We start from the raw sequence: 18,137 nt of genomic DNA, 5'->3' as shown, positions 1-18,137 counted from the left end.
CACCACATCATGTCCACAAGGAAATCCTCCTCTTTAGCTTCCACCGCTCATGTAAATGCCCAGATCATAAAAATAAAATATGTATAGCTGTAGCTTTAATGCAAAATTTCTACCAACAATTTTTAGCCACAAATTTCACCATATGATTTAAATGTATTTTTAATCACATGCAAACTGAGCCCAGTGGTATTTTCTTATCAAATGGAGTAAACCACATGAACAACCTGCTTCTGTACTGGTGGCTGAGCTGCCGACAGAGGGCGCTGCTGGCCCGTGTGTGTGTACAGATGTACATGTATGCGGGCCTGTGGGTGGAAAAGCAGACATGACTTTACTTAAAAATGCTCCATACATTTCTGCATCGGTTTTACTCTAATTAGGTGATCTTAACAACAGTATTATTATTAATAATAATGATAAAAACAATCATACAAGCTTTCAGCACAACGATTTTTTATTGAAATTGTGAGACAAAAAAGAAAAAAAAAGAAAAAAAAATACCCGGACAACCAGCATAAACAAGATACTTCCATCTTTAAATATATTTATGAATAGATATGAACGACGCGCCCAAAGGAGGAATTGATTTGAATGTCTCCTGGCTGGAGTGAAATAACCTGAGGTGTTTTTGAATCCATGTGGAGCTCTTTCTCTCTCTGTTCCTCTGTATTTGTCGGTGGATGCAGACTAAAACATGGCACACACGTCTCCTAAAAAATCAGCGATGCTTCATACACAGTTTTTTCAAACCAACAAGCGCTAAATAGCTTTAATTTACAGTATATGTTCATGTAAAATAAGGGAAGGAGGAGGAGGAGAGGGAAGGGGGAAAAAAAGCTCAATTCGAAATATATACACGCTAATATACAACCTTGAATAAATTAATACCAATTGCATATTCTTGGATCTTAGCTTTATTTACAGAATTTTTTAATTACATAAATAGTTCAGAAAGGTTTTTTCTGGCATGAATTGTTAAGCGGTTCTCTCTGTCTTCCTCTAGCAGACGGAACGTTCACCTTCCATCCCTTTTGAAATGATCAGACCTGTCTGTCGGTGTTTCTGCTCCTGTCCAGGCTTTCAACCAGGCCTGGATGCTCAACGCTTCAAGTTTACTAAACTCAACACACATTTTCTGCAGCGCAGCGGAGCTGCAGGCATTCACACCGATATCTGGGGCCGATACCGGCCTGCTGTGGTCCACCTCACACAATGATATGATCAAGTTTGATTCAAAGCAGTTTTTGTAGTGTCCTCTCTATTACACATCCTTAAACTGAAGTGGTTGGAGTTGCTTTTCTTATTTAATAATATCTGATCATTATTTAGTGCTTTATTTTCTAAATTGTTTCCATATGCTTTTTGTGTGTTTTATTTATTTATGTTTCTAAATTGATTTGTTTCTAATCAATATAGAGATATATTCCAGAGTTTCTTGGGGGAGTTTGCCTGCCTTCAAGAGCGACTAACCCTACAAACAATATAATTCATGGGAGGGTTTTGGTGTCTGAGGACGTGGAGGTGTTGTCTGTCCACCCCTTCAACAGGACAGCTCTGGAGGAAACCTTCAATACTTGTGAAATTAAAAGGTTAAATATAACAACATAGACAATATTTCTGTCTACCTGCAGGTTTGTTCTGAAAGATATTAGTAATCGGCCTTCATAGACCCTCATCGGTCAGACCTCATCCCAGTCTCTGTAATGTGCTGTACAGGACATATGCACTTATTGTCCTCTGTATTCAAGCCAAATCTTCATCCAAAACTGAGAGTCTTAATCACTTGGGAGAGTCTGCACTTGGGGAAGGCTCCCTCTGGCCCTCCAGGCCGCTCACCAGTCTCTGGATGCTCTGCAGCTCATTGACCGAGTCCTTCATGGAGGTTTTGGGAGATGCAGCTCTTCCACTCGAGCCTCCTGTCTTGTGGTTGCTGTGGTGCTCCGGGGCTGGGCTGGTCTCCCTGCTGCCTGGTTTAGAGGATTCAGAGCCTGGGTTGAGGCTGCCCGGCAGGCCGGTGGTGAGCAGGCTGGAGCTCTGAGGCAGCGACACTGGGAGCTGGTAGGGGTTGAAGCGGAGCCGGGGCCGAGAAGAGCCCAGGAAGGGGTTTCTGGACAGTGGGCTGGAGGTGCTGGTTGCTGGGAGGGCTGAAGCTGAGGCAGCTGCTGCAGCTGCTGCCATATAGGTGTATGGATACGGGAAAAGACCTCCGAATGGAGGCATGGGGATGCCCTGGAATATAAGAAAGAAAAGTCTTGGAGTCACACTTGCACAGATCATTATTTCCAGTCAAGAGGTTGAATATTCTCATTATTGACACATTTTCCAACACAGAAACACATCAGTCTCCTCAGAGGATTTAGAACAGATACAGGACAGACCTGACAAAAACAAACGCACAATACCATTTTCCTCTTCTGAGTGTAAAACTCTTTTAACAAACAGCTTATTCCACAAATGCCAAATAAAAAATCTGAATAATTTCATGACTTCTTATTAATGTTGCTTTGTTTTATTAAATGTATGTTTTAATGCAAACACACAGAAGTTCCACATGTTGCAGCAAATACATGAACATTATCTCTGCTTATTTCCAAGACTAAATGAAGTCCAGTTCTGATGTATGCCTGATTAGCTTTCACTTAGGCTGAAGTAAATCCTGTCTACAGTCTCAACCCAAAGCTCCAGCTCTCTGTCCTCCTCATGTCTGAGGAGAGCTACAGGTGTGGAGACAAACAACACCAAATTGTGACTAGATGACCTTTCTTACCTGAGAGGCGAGCATGTGCTGGGACAGATGGAAGGGGAATGGGTTAGGGGTTCCTCCTGTGCCCTGGGCGGAGAGGCTGCCATTTTCCAAACCACTTGCTCCGGATACAGAGGCCAATAGATGCCCCATGCCCATAGCAGAAAAGGCTCCAGGGGCCATGGCAAACTGCCCGGGGTGAAACAACAGCGGCGATCCGGTGTTCAGAGGGTTAAAGAACTGCTGACTGTGCAGACCAGACAGAGCCAGGCTTTGTAAGTGGCCTGGGCTGAAGTGCGAGGGGCTTTCAGTCTGGACCACGAGAGGGGAGAAGGCGTCCTTACTGGCACTGATGCCTCCAGCCTCCGAGTCCTTTGTCAACGCGTCCGTGGTGTCCTTCCTGTGCCTGCTCTCCACTTTGTCCTTCTCAAGGTTCCTTATACTGAATATGGAGTCGTCCTTCTTTTCAGTGCTGGGCTTTTCCCTCATGCGCTCCTCACACCTGGAGCTGTAGGGGGACACAGGTTCAGGTCCCGGGCTGTTGGAGGCGGTGCAGCGCTCGTCGTGATGCTCCAGCTCCTGCTCGCTGTCAGTGCATGTTTTCTCATCTAAGACACAGGAATGAGAGGGAAGAGGTGTGACCATCTCATCACCACATCCCAGCAGCCCACACACACACTAAGGCTCAGACACCTGCTAAACCCACTCTGCACATTTCAGACGGTTTCAGACTCTTTGGGAAATTGATATTTGTCCTGCATTTTAAATCTTCTTCTTTTATTTCTTTTTTTTTTTTAGATTGTGTGAATTTTGTGAGCAGGCTAACTTTAGAAAAATAAAACCATTTAAATTAATAGCAGTAATAATTTAGACCCAACACTTCCTAAGAGTTTGTGGGATAATTTATTTGACTAAATGAACAGAAATAATACACAGGAACCAGACCAAATACATTTTTAAAATCACATTTGCTTTGCAGATAGTGCCCTAATATCAAATTACACTGGTGTTCTCAATTAGAACACTCAAATCTAAATGTGAATTAAAATACCACTTTAGTTCAAATTCAGACTGACTTTACTGTTTTTACACACATCTTTAGACATATATTCATACATTTAGCTGACAATAACTGCCTGTGTAAACTAGAAGACAATTAATAAGAATTCACTTAAATCTTATTTAAGTGCAATGGGACTGGTTGGATACAAATCCACCAAAAAACATCATTTATCCACACCCAAGCAGGCTGCAGCTTAACAGTGAAGCACTTTAAAAAAATTTCCGATTGTTATGAGTGTACTTGAACGAACCATGTCATCACCCAGGGTTGCTTAAATTATTATTATTATTATTATTATTATTAATAATAATAATAATAATAATAATAATAATAATAATAATAGGTTCATGTCTGTGTCTGCTTTTCTGTCCCAAATTCCAGCTGGATATTTTCTGCCAGTTTCACACTATTTAAATTATTACAAAAATTATTAGAACAGCATCTAAATTTTTGAAAGCCCTACACCATCATTAAAACGCATCCTCACGCACATGTTGATCCCTTATAAATAATAATAATAATAATAATAATAATAATAATAATAATAATAATGGTACATGTCTCACCTCGGCTGGGCCTGCTGAACCTCAGCGGACTGGTTCCGGCTCCCAGCGGGGAGTGGACTGCGTCCCTGCCGGTCGGAGGCTCATTGGACGAGGCATCCGAGTCCACGCCGTCTCGGTCCGCCTTGCACTGGTCCTCATACATCCGCAGCGACGGCATGGTCAGCTGCTTCCTGCACAACAAAACCACAAATACTGTTAAACAGAATGGCCGTCGCTTTGTGCTGCTCCGTAGTGTGATGCTGCAGGTGCTGTCCAGCCCACCTTTTCTCCCTCCGGCCGTTCCCCGTGTCTCTGAAGCCTTTCGCAAAAGGGTTGTTGTCAATCTTCAGCTGCGTGATCTGTCCAAAAACACACGGAGGATTTTTAAAGACGTGGAACCGCAATGAAAACACAAAGCCCGCACAGTCAGAGCCCATTGTCTCCACCTGCTCCATATGCAGGAAAACAACGTGTTGGGATTAACACACAGGCAGCGTGTTGGACAGGAGCCACCGTAGGCCTCGGATTTGCATTATTAATAAAAGCGTAATGATGGGGCGTTATTCTCATAGGCCCCCGGAGAGGAATTCTGCCACGAAATATTCCTCTACGGGGCCACACAAGCCTCCGATCCCCAGAAAATAAGGCAGAGGGAGCAATAGTGAAGCAGATGACTATCATATCAATAATTAATAATGCGGTTTGGATCGCTGCTGCCTCACGATATGTCCTGATGCGGAGGGGGAAGACTGCGGCTCCATGTATGACCGCGGAGCTGGCACCGTGGCTCTGAGAGGCTCCTGAGGGCCCTCGGTGGCCCCTGAACAAGGCGCTTCAGGCGTGTCCAGTGTGAGCAGAGAGAGTGCGTTTACAGCATCTGTTCGCTCAGGCTGCAGGCTGAGCGGCCTTTAAATGCCTCCTAATCGATGGTGACTCTTCGCCATAAAGTTTTACAACAGGACCCCCACCCCCTGGACACGAGCCCCAATTAGCTTCATGGAGAGGGATAAAGGCACAGCGACGGGGCTTATATTAATACCAGCAAATATAAAACCACAATTCAAATGCGCTGGATTCTGACAACATTCCCTTAAATCCAGAACCAGGCGCCAGAAACCGCTGGTGTCACATTTAGGAAGACAAAATCAGAGAAAAAGAGTGCATATTTGATGCAGCATCACAACAAACACAACACAGTGACCAGTATTTATACGCCTAATTTATTCACTTCTGGTCAAGTTAATAGGCCGTGTGTATCCCGTGAACAGCTGATAACACAAACACACACAACACAGCAGTCCGTTTGAATTCATGGTCAGATATGTCTGCTACACTCACAAATCCAAGCAAAGCAGCAATTAAAAAAAATCAAGTGGGACATGGGAGTCCTCTGCAGGGAAATTAGGCGACCTACAAAATCAGATTAAGTCTTCGGGGGTTGGTGGGGGGAGGGGATGCATGTAGGACATTTATTATGCAAACTGTAGCAGCAGCCATATTAGAGTCCGTCCGTGGAGTGTGAACACTGACTCACCTTGTCGTTCTGATACGCTGTCACGGCCACAAACTCGGTCTCCGGGAACACGTAGGTCCTGAAGGTGCTGTAGGGGAGCTTGAGGATGTCGTTGGCCCTCACTATGTGGAACCTGGGCTGGTACTTGTGCATGGAGTTCAGGATGGTCTGGACCAACACACACAAAACGCACAGCTTTGGAGTGAATATCAGCGCATGTTAGAGTCCCTGTTTGATGCTAAAAGTCGACACTAGGCAGATATGTGGAGGCGGATCATCCAGCGCATTGTTATTGATGCTGTTATAATTACTATGTAAGCAGACTTGTCTGTAATTAGTGCGGGGCACAGGGAAAAACCTGACCAGGCCACACATGGTGTCATGAGAGATCAAACCCGCATCAAAAAAATGATCTGATCCCGTTGCTATCAGGACAAAAGCTACACATTTTAAATTTACCAAAGCACAGACACTTTCCGAGCCTGGAGTTACAGCCTGAGGCTCTATTTTGACACAAGACATTACACACATTTTAACATCTGATATCGAACTCATTTCACATTTAAAAAAAATAAACCAATAATGAAACGACAATAAATAAGCAAAAATTAATTCTAAACAAAATCACTGCACTGCAATATGAACTTTAAACAATTTAAATGTATAAGCAGCAAATACCTCAGACCTGTACAGAAAAAGACATCCTGCCTGTTACCGACTGCAAATTATTTACACTGACATGGAAATGTTGAATTTGTTTCCAGTTGAATGCACCTTCTGCCTGCTACTAACAGCGACTTTTTCAGGCATTTATTATTTTCTCTGTGCCGGTTATTTTTAAGTTTTCGTGCATATTTTTCACAGGTAAAATAATGTCAAATATGGGAAATATTCTGGATGAAAAGCGCAAAGACGCAGCAGCTTTCAGGCCTCATTTTAGAACAACATAGACCTGATGTTCACTACAAATGTCTACACAAAACTATACTATACTATACTATACTATACTATACTATAGTGTAGTGTTACATGGGGATTTCTCTCTGAGCCGATGCGGTGATACATGACTTAATCCTGAGCCTCCAAACACTCGGCTCACAGATGATGTTTTTTTTTTTTTTTTTTAAACTCTCGATTAAAACCTCAGCTGAAAATAAAGAGGTGGAATAAGGAGGTGCAGAGCGGTGTGCAGGCCTGAGCTGCTGCAGCTCGGTCAGGGTTTGGATATTTGAATGCAGCAGGACAAAAACGCAGGCTGATAATATTCTGTAGAGCTGCAGTGAAACTTAAGCTGTGTGAATGTGAGCGGCGGTGGGAAGTCAAGTGGCGACAAAGTGTCAACAGCTCTGGACGGAGAGCTGTCCCATCTTTACGCAGCCTGTACAATCTCATAGTCTTTATTTTTCCACTTTATTTATTTGTCTCAAAAACCCTGTCTCACAATAATTTACCCTGCTTGATAATTCCCCTGCAGTAGGTTCATAAATTGGATCCAGCACACGCCATGCGCTCTGCTTTTATTTATTTTCCGTTTTCCTTCTCGTGGTTTTGCTGACACGACGACCCACTTTACACACAAGCTTCATAAAAATTTTATCTGATCTTAGAAACACCTAAAAACAGCAAGCACCTCGTGTAGCATTTTGCTCCATGTGGAAAATACCAGTTTGGCCAAGAAGAGGACAACATAAAATACTAGTGAGAGTAAACTAAAAAATAAATGAATAAAAAAAACTCTAGATGTACTTACAAATCCGTGTTTGTCCGAGATATTGTTGGTCAGCTTGAGTTTATGGAAAGCAACAGGCTTGGCCATCCACTGCTCGCCGGTGGCCGGGCTGTCCGGGTGAATATACATCCTCTTGGGCATCTCCGGGTCGGCCTTGCCCGCCACCATCCAGCGGGAGTTGTGGAACTTGTAGCGGCAGTCGTCCGCCGCCACGATGTCCATCAGCAGGATGTATTTGGCTTTTTTATCGAGCCCGTTTATTCGCACTTTGAACGGAGGGAACATCCTCCTGCAGAGACACACACACTGGGAGTCAACACGCCGCGATTCAACCAAAACACAACACCACATTATCAAACAACACTTGAACAAATCTGACAAAAGAGGCTGGGACGGTCGCAGGAAAAAACAGGCCGCTCTGACAAGTGGAAATACTGCAATTGTCAGAAAATATTCGCCAGTGTTGCACGCAATTAGGCGACAGCAACGCAGAAAAACACACAGTGTGTGAGTGTGTGTGGTGTCTCTGTCCTCCTATGTGTGTGTCTGTGTGTGTTGTCCAAGTCCTCCACTACAAAGCTGAGCAGTATATTTATGACCACACCACTTCACGTCCCTGCTTTTTGAAGTGACAGCCTGTTTATAAAATCCAGAAGCTCTGCTGCCTCCACAGAATGCAGTTTGGGAGATAAAACCTGATTAAAGCGCTGAGCCCATTTCCCCCAAAATATCCTAGAAATGTTTTTTCATCGACGTGGAAGTAAAGAATGAATATTTTTAAATTAAATTGGACTTTTATTCATTCACTCGCCAATTAAAGTCCCAAATGTAGCCAGAGTTATGGGCCCGGAACTTCATTTCAAAACAAAAGCTTTACTGTATAATTAGTAGTAAATATTTCTTGGTTCTGCCGTGTTGTCTGTTTTTCTTTTCCAGTTTATTAATAATTGAACTGATGCATTTTCGCTGTAAAAATGAGTCTCGACTGGTAAAGGCCTGACGCACAGGCAGCCGCTTAATAACCTAAATAAATGGCTTTTTAGCTGCTCCAAACTTGTCAGCTATGGCTCATTCCCTGCATGTACGAGGACAAAGTGACGGGGTTTTATTTAAAAAGTGCTTCCTATAGAGGAATCACAATTCGGAGAAATTCTTACCTCCCAGATTTGGTAATAACCATCTCCGTCCCGAGTTTATGAAACTGGTCCCAAAGGTCCTTGGCTTCCAGTGTAACTTTTGGGTCGTCGTCCACTTCCTCCTCGGGCTCCAGGCTCTTCATGCTGCGGAGATGAGCCGCCTGATGGTGGCTGAGGGCCGGGTGGAGCCCAGCCTCCGCCGCCCCGGCCAGGCCGTGGTCCGCGATGGGCTTGGTGAGCGCCCCGGGAGGCAGACTGAGCGCCGGGAAGAAGGAAGGCTGCGCGGCCGCTAGGAAGGCGGACATGGGGAAATCGGTCGGCCGGTGTGCGTGGAAAGGGTGATAAGCCATTGCAGTCCCTGTAAAAACTGGATCTCTCATCGGTGCATCCACAAAAACCGAAGTGAAATAACAGATATTTTAGTGGTATTTCCCCCTAACCCAGAGCCAGTGTAGGTCCGCGCTTCGCGAGGCAGTCAGCGGTACAGAACAGAGCAGCGCCTTGTCAAACACTCAACGTGTTATCAGGGTGAAGAAAATAGCCCAGAGTTGCTGTTCTCCTTTGGTTCCTCCGCCGAATCCTTCAGTAGGAGCGGCGGTGTGAAGGCAGAGCCCGGCTGCGCTGTGTGCCTCTCAGAGAAATGAGCTGTTTCTCTGCTTCAGTCATCCCACACTGACTGGAGAGATGTGGCCCCGTTCACTGCAGATCTGTGACTATCTCACATGTCCTTCCTGCTTCCATCCCCAACACTAATGAACCAAGCCCCTTTGATTGCTGATTTTACGCTTTCTGGACCAATTGTGGGCCCCTATAGGCGTGGTTCTGACAGCTCCGGCCAGACTCTAGGAGAGGAGGGGGGGACAAGAAGGTGTCGGAAGCATTAGCAGTAAGAAAACATGTCAACAGAATAAAATATTAACCAATGACAGGAAAGATCGGGAAATCCCACCCCCATTTCCAAGCCAAACATCGGGTCAGCCCTCAGTTCTTGGCCGGTGGAGGCATCGCCTCTCTCGGCTTGCGTTTTTACAATGTCGCCTTCGGAGAAACCAACCTGTCCACAGACTCACTGTCTTAATACTCACCTTTACACAGAGGATCAGCTCTCCACAGTTAGGCTACACTGTCTTTTAGAACAACTCACAACAGTAAATCCACGACTCGCAGCTCATGCTCTGCATTCCGGAGAGATTTATTTCAGAGCTGCTGCTCTCTCGGTCGCTATAATAACAGACTTTGTAGCTAATTATTCCATCGGTTGTTTTGACGCTTAGGCTGGATTTGCCTCACGCTAGTCCAGGCTATGTTAGCTGTGTATGTACACAGACCTCCGCTCAAACAGCCTCGGCTTCCCCAGGAGAGAGCCGCGTATCTGAGCGTCTTCCTCATGGAGCTGCCGGACGCAGCAGCAGCAGCAGCAGCTAATAGAGGCTGGAGCACACAGACCCGATGCTGCGTGGAGCAAAAAGAGGAATGTGTGAATTTTGAGAGAAAAATCAGGGAGAAAGAAAGCGGTGAGTGTTCGATACAAACTTCCTTGTTTGGCTGCAGATTAGATTCGTGTCATATTTTTAGATAACATTTATTTCGTTGTACAATCAGATTAAACATTAATAATATTTTAACTTCTGGTGCTGCAGTGTGCTGTTCCTGCTGTTACAGTGCTGTGTGATATTTTCTACTGTCTCGTCTGTATTTCCACATCAAACAGTCGCAGCGATGAGATGATTTAGTGCTCAGTCTGAGCTGAGGGCAGGCCGTGGTAGCGTGTAATCTCCGACAGGTTGTATTTTCTCAAACCAAGGACAGTGCGGGACTCCGGGAGCCACGGGGGGGCCCACCAGTCCCGCTGCACTCTGCTCTGCTCAGCTCCTTCACAAAACCCCAGCTCCGCAGCTCCTGATTAACTTGGACTCAGTTTGTTAAAGAGCCGCTCGGCGCCAGTCGGCTGATGCGCCACAATAAGAACAATCTCTTGTCTCTTTGTATTTACCCTGAAGTCTTGCATGTGCGAGCCCCTGCGGCCCCTCAGCAGCCTCATCTGCGGCTCTGCTCCATTTTCTTGCCTCGGTCATGACTCGGTGTCAGATGGGAGTTTTTTCTTTTCGGATAAACAGCGGCTCTCTCCGGGCAGGGAGGACCGTGATATGGGCCACAGGCGTCACTTCGACAAAACTGAAACAAAAAGTGAGAATCCTTCTGAATGAGGCTGTCAGAGACAACTGAGCATTTCCTTTGCACCCCTGGAACTCAGCCGCCTCTCTAGGCTTCTGCTCTAAAATTGTTGCTGGTCATAAAAATGTCTTGAAGAATAAAAATAACTATAAAACCGCAATATTTAAAAAAACACAATGGATCTAATAACCTTAACCGGACAGTATACAGCTACAAAACCATTAAATGAGCTCACACTTATTTAAAGAGACAAAAAGCACAAAGAAAATAATTTCGTCTCCCCCATAAAGTCTCAGCTGTGTGTCAGACAGCGCATGTTGTGTGATTTAAGAGCATGACATGCTTGCACATCTCCACCGTGTTGCACACTTGTTGCTCGGCTTCCATCACACTGATACAGCCATGCGTAAAGAGTCAGCAGGCCAGACAGGAGCAGCTCCAGCAGAACGGAGCGGACCTTACCTGAATCAAGCACTTTCTACAAACCCAGGAAACACATTAGATCAGACACAAACCCCTGGAGCATCCACTGCCCCGCACAGCGCAGCACCAGCAGCTGTCACGACGTGAAAGAGGTTTTTAATAAGTCCTGTGTTGGGAATAAATCTCTATGAGCATGGGAGAATATAAAATAATCTACAGTGCCCTTTAAAAGAATGAAATTGTGGCGTGTGTCTGCTTTAATTTGGCCGGTCTTGTCTGAAATGCATCATCTTTAGATTTATGGACGTGGAGGACAGCGGCTTGTCGTGTCACACTTTGGGAGACACATACGTGAAGCTTCACTTTGGAGCAAAAAGAGATTAGCAACATATGGAGGTGGATAACGGTTTTTCTGCCGGAATACTCAACTGGATAATTGTATCAACAATGCTTGTGCAAATCAGTCACCATTTATTTGTTCTGCGCCTTCAACGGCACAGACATCTCCATTACGCGCGATTTAAAAGTCATTAAGTGGAGGAGGACTGCTCCGAGCTGCTGCTAATTCTACATAGAAGGGGCACTGTGCTGATAGATTAACATGTCCTGTGTGTTGGGGATTAATGAAAGCAGACAGTAAATATGCTCCTTAGACTTGTACTTTGGGCATATGTGTGTCAGCTGGGGCCCGTGGAGGTGAAGCAGTGGAGGTTGGGAAACATCTCAAAGCAGGAACAAATTCAAGCGCTGGTGCCCATTTTCTCCCAAATATATTGTTGAGATATTTTATCATATTTGCACAATTATGATGTATTACATAATACCCACAAATACGCTGAAATGATTCTGCAGGTTGGGAGGCAGCTGGTGAGCGCAGCCGCCTCTCACCCTGTAAGCTGGGCCTGGAAGGAGAATGAGCTGCATGACGCTTTCCATACAGTAGGAAGTTGACTGAGGCTTTTCTGTGTCCTTGATCTGTCCGCTCAATACAATACAATACAGCTGCAGATGTGGAAATGTGCGCAAAAAGCGTCTTCCGTCCCGGTGATTTGGCCCCTGTGTCAGCGATTCTAGCCAGAGACGCTCTAATTACAACAGAACGGGACAGTTTTGCGCCATATTCGTCTATAATCGAGTATTGTTATTTTTTTTCCTCCCTTCGACATTGTTCCCTTCTTCTTTTGATCTCTCCATCTTCTCCTCCCATCTCCCTGCATCATCTCTCCGGCTATATTTAGCGGCTAGACTGAGGCCTTGGCGCCAGACCGTTTAAGACCTGTCAAAGTCCCTCATATTTCCCCTTGTCACATGGAAACCCGGCGACCAGCGGCCCTCTCCTCCTCCCCCTTTCTCCTTTTCTCTTTTCCTCCTTGTTCTCCCTCCTTCTGCAGCTACCAGCAGCCCTCCTCCTCCTCTTCATCTCCTCTTCATCTCCTCCTCTTCATCTCCTCCTCTTCCTCCTACTGCTCCTCTGCAGTCACTCTGTTAAATGAAACATATCAGTTCTCACTTGTAGGAAAAGCAAAATGTTTCCTCAACCCCTCTCTCTCTCTCTCTCTCTCTCTCTCTCTCTCTCTCTCTCTCTCTCTCTCTCTCTCTCTCTCTCTCTCTCTCTCTCTCTCTCTCTCTCTCTCACACACACACACACACACACACACACACACACACACACACACACACACACACACACACACACACACACACACACACACACACACACACACACACACAGAGTGCACTCTATCGTATTATTTGGAACAATACCCAGAGAGAGATGCTTTTTTGGGATCAGGCTAATACCTGATGCATCACAGCTCTGCTATTAAACGTTTTTCTGGACATGACTTTATGACAAACTCAATCATGAGCTACAACTGCTCAGATCAGTTACCGGGGCCGCAGCCCGTCCTACCCTCCGGTGCTCCGGTGCGCTCCCGTATCTCCGCTGCAGCCACAGCGTTGTACTGAGGCTGCGTCTGACTGACAGGTGGAACACCGGGTGGGGGCGCTATGGGGATCCCAGGGAGCCAGAGGAGGGTGACAGAGCTGTCACATCCGCAGGCGTTCCCGCCGCCACGCTCACTGAAGTGTGATCAGGTGTTAGTCCCACTGAGCCCCACGGAAAATCCAACTCTTTCCTCTGCAGCACCTTTTACGCACTCACTCATTTAGAGAGATTTAATCTAGTTTAGTTGTAGTGAAATGATGCTGTTGGCTGTTGTGCTGAGGAGAGCCGGGGCACCTTTGGGTCATCAGTGCAGTTAATGCAGCCTCAGGAGGATGATTCCACGACGCACTGCACAACATGTGTTTGTTTAAAGGAAAAAAACACGGACCCGATCAGTGGACACACTTCCAAATATCATTCAGCGCTAATATTTGGCGTCTTTGTCTCTTTGTAAAATCGTCTCCTGTACTTTCAGACGACAAGGTGGATATTTCTTCACACATGTGAGGGTTTCGGCTCTTTTTAAAAACCCCGGTACAGACAGGGTATTAGCGTTGTTGTTTCTTTGTCTTGGTGTGTGTTTATTTTGGGCTACACATGCGTCAAATGTTTAATAAAACGAAATACATCGGATCCAGTTCAGTCATCTTCTGAGAAGTCATTTTTGTCTCTTATGCACTGTCTTTTGTAGCCTGAAATCGGAGTTTAGAATTGAAATCCTGACATTAAAAATAATTAATTCTGCAACAAGCTTCAAAGGCCTCTACACGAAGACATTTACTTTATAAAAATAACTTGATTCCATCATTTTTTATTCATCCGCTCCTCTGCGTATTTACTTATTTAGATGATTTTTTTTCTTTGTGCTCTTTTGAAAATATATTCATTTAAAAAGCCCACGTCGGACACTGAAACCTCTTTTTACAGGGCCTTTTTCTGTATTTTTATACTGAAATACGACTTCTCATGAACTTCAAATCTACTGGCGCAGTTTTACGAAGCCGAGCAAATCCAAGAGAGAGATTCCTCTCCGTTTGGTTCAGGAAAACACTCTTTACTAATCAGAAAACATTCAAACATCGGCTTTTTAATATCTTCCAGCTGACAATATTTATTACTATTTCATGTTAGTCGAGACGCATTTTTTTTTTTTACCAGCAAAATAATGTTTTGTGTGCTTTGCAGATGTGTTGACAGCGTGGAGAAATTGAATTAGCAGCCTGAGCGCCGGGAGCGTTGGATCCTATTAGGAGCAGCAGAGGAGCAGCTACCTGCAGGCCTCAGCTCAGTGCAGCTCCCTGAGGACCAGCTCCAGCAGATCACCACAGCCCTCAGCACGTCTGGAGGACGAGCTTCAAACCACACACTTATTACTACAGATTTTGAATATAGCCAAAAATAAATAAATAAATAAATAAAACAAATCTGGAAATCGTAGAAACAGCGGAGTTTTAGAAAATTCCAAGTCACGTTGCAATGAAAAATAATTAAAAACATTTTCCTGAAAGTCTGAGTAAAGACAAAAAAATGCAGAAATCTGATGTCAAAACACGCAGAAAATATTGCTGTATCAGATTATGCTGCACTATATGACTGGATGAATGGAAGTGTGTGGAGCATGAACCTCCAGCTGCTCTGCAGGACAAATATGATGAAACTGAACCCGATGCAGAGAAAAATCCTGCTCACCTTCCCGATCCACGTCTAATCTCCATCTGACCTGCCTGCACACCGGTGAACACATCTCCAGCTGACAGAGTCCTCCTGGAGACCAAGCTGTGAGCCGGTGGTTCTCAGAGTGTGGCTCGTGGACCTGCTGCGGTCCTGTAGGAGCTCTGATGTAGGACAAAGCAGCAGGTTCATTTCACCTGCCAGCAATTATCCTCCTGACAGAACAAAGCCTGAAAATGACTATTGTAAGCAGAAATTCCGGCTTTAGTGAAGTGTGCCGTTCAGCTCTTGTTTTCCAGGTGTGAGCTGAGCTCTCTGAAACACCTGCTGCTCACTGAACACACCACTGGATGCAAAAAGAAGTCCTCCTCAAAGGCAGTTCTTTATTTAGTGGATAGTTCTTCACATGCTTTTAGTTTTTCTTTCTTTAGTTTTATTGGAGCTATTTGGGAGCAGGCAGAAGGGTCATTCCAGGACTGGAGGACATCTTACGTTCCACCCATCAAATTTCAAATAATCCATGTACAAAAGACTAAAACGTGCAGTTGTTGTGTAAATGTTCTTGTCCTGAGACCAAATCTAAAAAAATAGGAGAAAAGAATGAGAATATTTTTAAAATACCAAATAAGTCTGGAGTTCCTCCTAAAACACAATTTTTCTCTGTTCCCACCCTCTGAGGACCAAACTGAATCCCAAATAAAACAGTTAAAATAAAATTTAAATCTCCTTTCTCGGTGTTTTTTCATTGATGTCTCTTGTAATTGTGGGAACATTTTAATCAGCATAATATTTAAAATAATTATTATGGATGGACCCTGTGTCCTACAACATCCCTGTCACTGTGATTAGAGTAGGGTTAGCAAACAACACAGAAAACATGGAATAAAAATGATACCACTGATGTGTGAGCTGAGGCAATCAAACCTTTGATAGTTTATTACCTATTATTAAAGAATATGGAGCAGAAAACTAAAAGAGAAGGTTGATGTTTCCATAAATTTGAAATCCAAATGTCCTCCAGTTCTAGAAAGACCCAACAGCATGGACCTGCAAGAAAAAATTCTTTTCATTTTCAATTAATTTGCAAAGTATTTTCTCAATTAATTGATTAGTCTTTTGGTCTAAAAACATCAGAAAATTCAAATCTGGCATCTTGGAATATGTGTTTCTGTCTAAGAAATCCTAAATATTAAATGTGTTATAACAGAAGCACCAGAAATGCTGCAGATTCTTAAATTTACAATCCATGCATAAAAGTTGATCAAATCAATGTGTCAGATGCATTCAGTGTTTCCTGATCTTTAGTCTGCATCCACTAACTCATTTCAGGTTTTAGGGTTTGACATTTCCCTTCAGAGAGACTGTACTTGTGCTTGGCCAAATCTATTACACTTACTGGCTTCTCTGAAGGTTCATTTTTGAATATCTGACTTTACTGTAATTAAATGGAGTAAAAGGAACGTTAATAAAGGACCAAAGAGTATGTTTACGAATATGTTTTTCAACTCATGCAAACTGATTTAATTCAAAATCTTCAAAGAACCATTCATTTAGAAAAAACAAAAACAAAAACAAACAAACAAAGGAACCACTAAAAGGAGCTTCTTTACACAAAGGATTATCTTGAAAATTCTTTCTTTAAAGTGCCTAAAAATGTCTTGTAAAGTGTTTAAAAGAACATTTTTTCATGGTGAGGCACCTTTGGTGTTTCTTTAAAGAACTGACTGCAGAAAAGCGTCTCTAATCATGTCTTGCTCAAAAAGTTTATTTATGTCACCATTGTGAAGAAATTAGCGCCTTTACTAAATTAATTTTTGGGTGTAGAGTTTGCATTTTACAACATTTATTGGAGGGATTTTCACAAGGTTTCTTGATTTTATAAAAAAAATTTGTTACATTTTCTATGATTTAATTCCTGCCATAATTAAAACTGGACCAAGAGAAGAATAAAAGCTGGAACTCTTTCCTGCCTGTGTTTCAGTCCTTTCCCCCGGGACAGACTGGCTGCTGATTCAGGATCAACATGAAGACGATGGACTGAGTCCTCCAAGGTCAGTCCCACACATTCAGCACTGAGCTGCAGAAGAAACGACGACTCCAACACTGTCTGCTGCTGCTCCTTCACATCTTAAGATAAGATCATCTTTTATTACTCCTCATGTCAGGGGAAATTTCCCATGTTACAGCAAACAGTAAGAGCAACAATAAACAACGATATAGTTATAATCACAATAATATTTACAATATGCACAAGAGCGAAGGATGGAAATAGTGGCTTATGGAATAATGTAGAGTGCAAGACATTTCTTACCTCTCTGCTGCTTTTCTTTCCTGTTGTAATGTTGCAACCAAATGAGCACTCCATTCACAGATTTTTCCCAAAAAGTGTTTTTTTTGCATCACTATATTTACATATTTACATAAAAGAAAACAGTACATAGTGGTTGTAGAACATTACATTTTTGCAGCCATCCTAACGTCAGTTAGAAGAACAAACAGACCGGATGCTGCTGGACGTCCTAACACAGTTTGTCTTCTTTCAGCAGAGTTTGTAAACTATTAGAGCTATTCTCTGTCAGCTCCTACAACCAGATATTCTCATGTGAAGCAATCCAACATAACAAAGATTAAAAAAATACCCGAGTACATGGTAAAAATGCTCTTTATTCTAAAAGATAATATTTCAAATTACAGGGTTTTTAATAACCAGCCTCTAGCATGATATTTATAGTTAAAGCTACATGGAAAATGAATTCCTAATGAACCACATCACATTTAATAAGTAAGGATGTTGTGTTTTATGAACCGGTCTCCACAGTGGGTGAGCTCAGTGATGTCACCTGTCATCTCCTAAAGTAGAACAGAGAAAGATCAGCTAGAAATGCTTATTTAAATGTGGTTGCATTTGCTTTAGTACAGAGCTCGTGTTGAGAAAGACAGCTGGTTAATTATTAGTAAGAAGCCCAATTACATTTCAGTATTTTAGTACATTAGTATGACATGCTGGCACTTGCTTTAAAAATTACAAAGTCCCTAAGAACCAAAATCATGCAGGGAGCTTTCTGCTGGCTGCTTCTTCTTCTTTTTTTTTTTTTTCAAAGAAATGAAGTTAGATGGAGGAAATTGTTCAATCATCAGTTCAATGTAAAGTCACTAAAAAGGAAAAACAGGACGATGCACTGTACAGCTGG

The 18,137-nt window shown here is 43.5% G+C and overlaps 1 protein-coding gene across 1 annotated transcript; it reads right to left on the bottom strand.

The window, feature by feature from the left end:
* Positions 1-429: 429 nt before the first annotated feature.
* tbx2b (T-box transcription factor 2b) lies at positions 430-9,488 on the bottom strand. Its single transcript, XM_022195629.2, has 7 exons — positions 8,751-9,488; positions 7,615-7,882; positions 5,886-6,032; positions 4,634-4,710; positions 4,373-4,542; positions 2,768-3,351; positions 430-2,229 (listed from the first exon to the last, which is right to left on the bottom strand). Exons 1-7 carry the CDS (start codon positions 9,107-9,109, stop codon positions 1,780-1,782), a joined length of 2,055 nt encoding a protein of 684 aa, XP_022051321.1. The 5' UTR covers positions 9,110-9,488; the 3' UTR covers positions 430-1,779.
* Between the last annotated feature and the right edge of the window lie 8,649 nt (positions 9,489-18,137).

Source organism: Acanthochromis polyacanthus, chromosome 13 (genome assembly GCF_021347895.1).
Source record: "Acanthochromis polyacanthus isolate Apoly-LR-REF ecotype Palm Island chromosome 13, KAUST_Apoly_ChrSc, whole genome shotgun sequence".
Classification (NCBI taxonomy): Eukaryota; Metazoa; Chordata; class Actinopteri; family Pomacentridae; genus Acanthochromis; species Acanthochromis polyacanthus.
This window is presented reverse-complemented; position numbering and strand designations above follow the sequence as displayed.

Excerpts from the sequence above, each read along its gene's own strand:
- tbx2b (XM_022195629.2), bottom strand. The coding sequence starts at position 9,109 with ATGAGAGATCCAGTTTTTACAGGGACTGCAATGGCTTATCACCCTTTC. Across the intron at positions 6,033-7,614 it reads TCTCGGACAAACACGGATTT|ACCATCCTGAACTCCATGCA; the intron begins GTAAGTACATCT and ends GTGTTGGTCCAG. Across the intron at positions 4,543-4,633 it reads AACGGCCGGAGGGAGAAAAG|GAAGCAGCTGACCATGCCGT; the intron begins GTGGGCTGGACA and ends TTTGTTGTGCAG.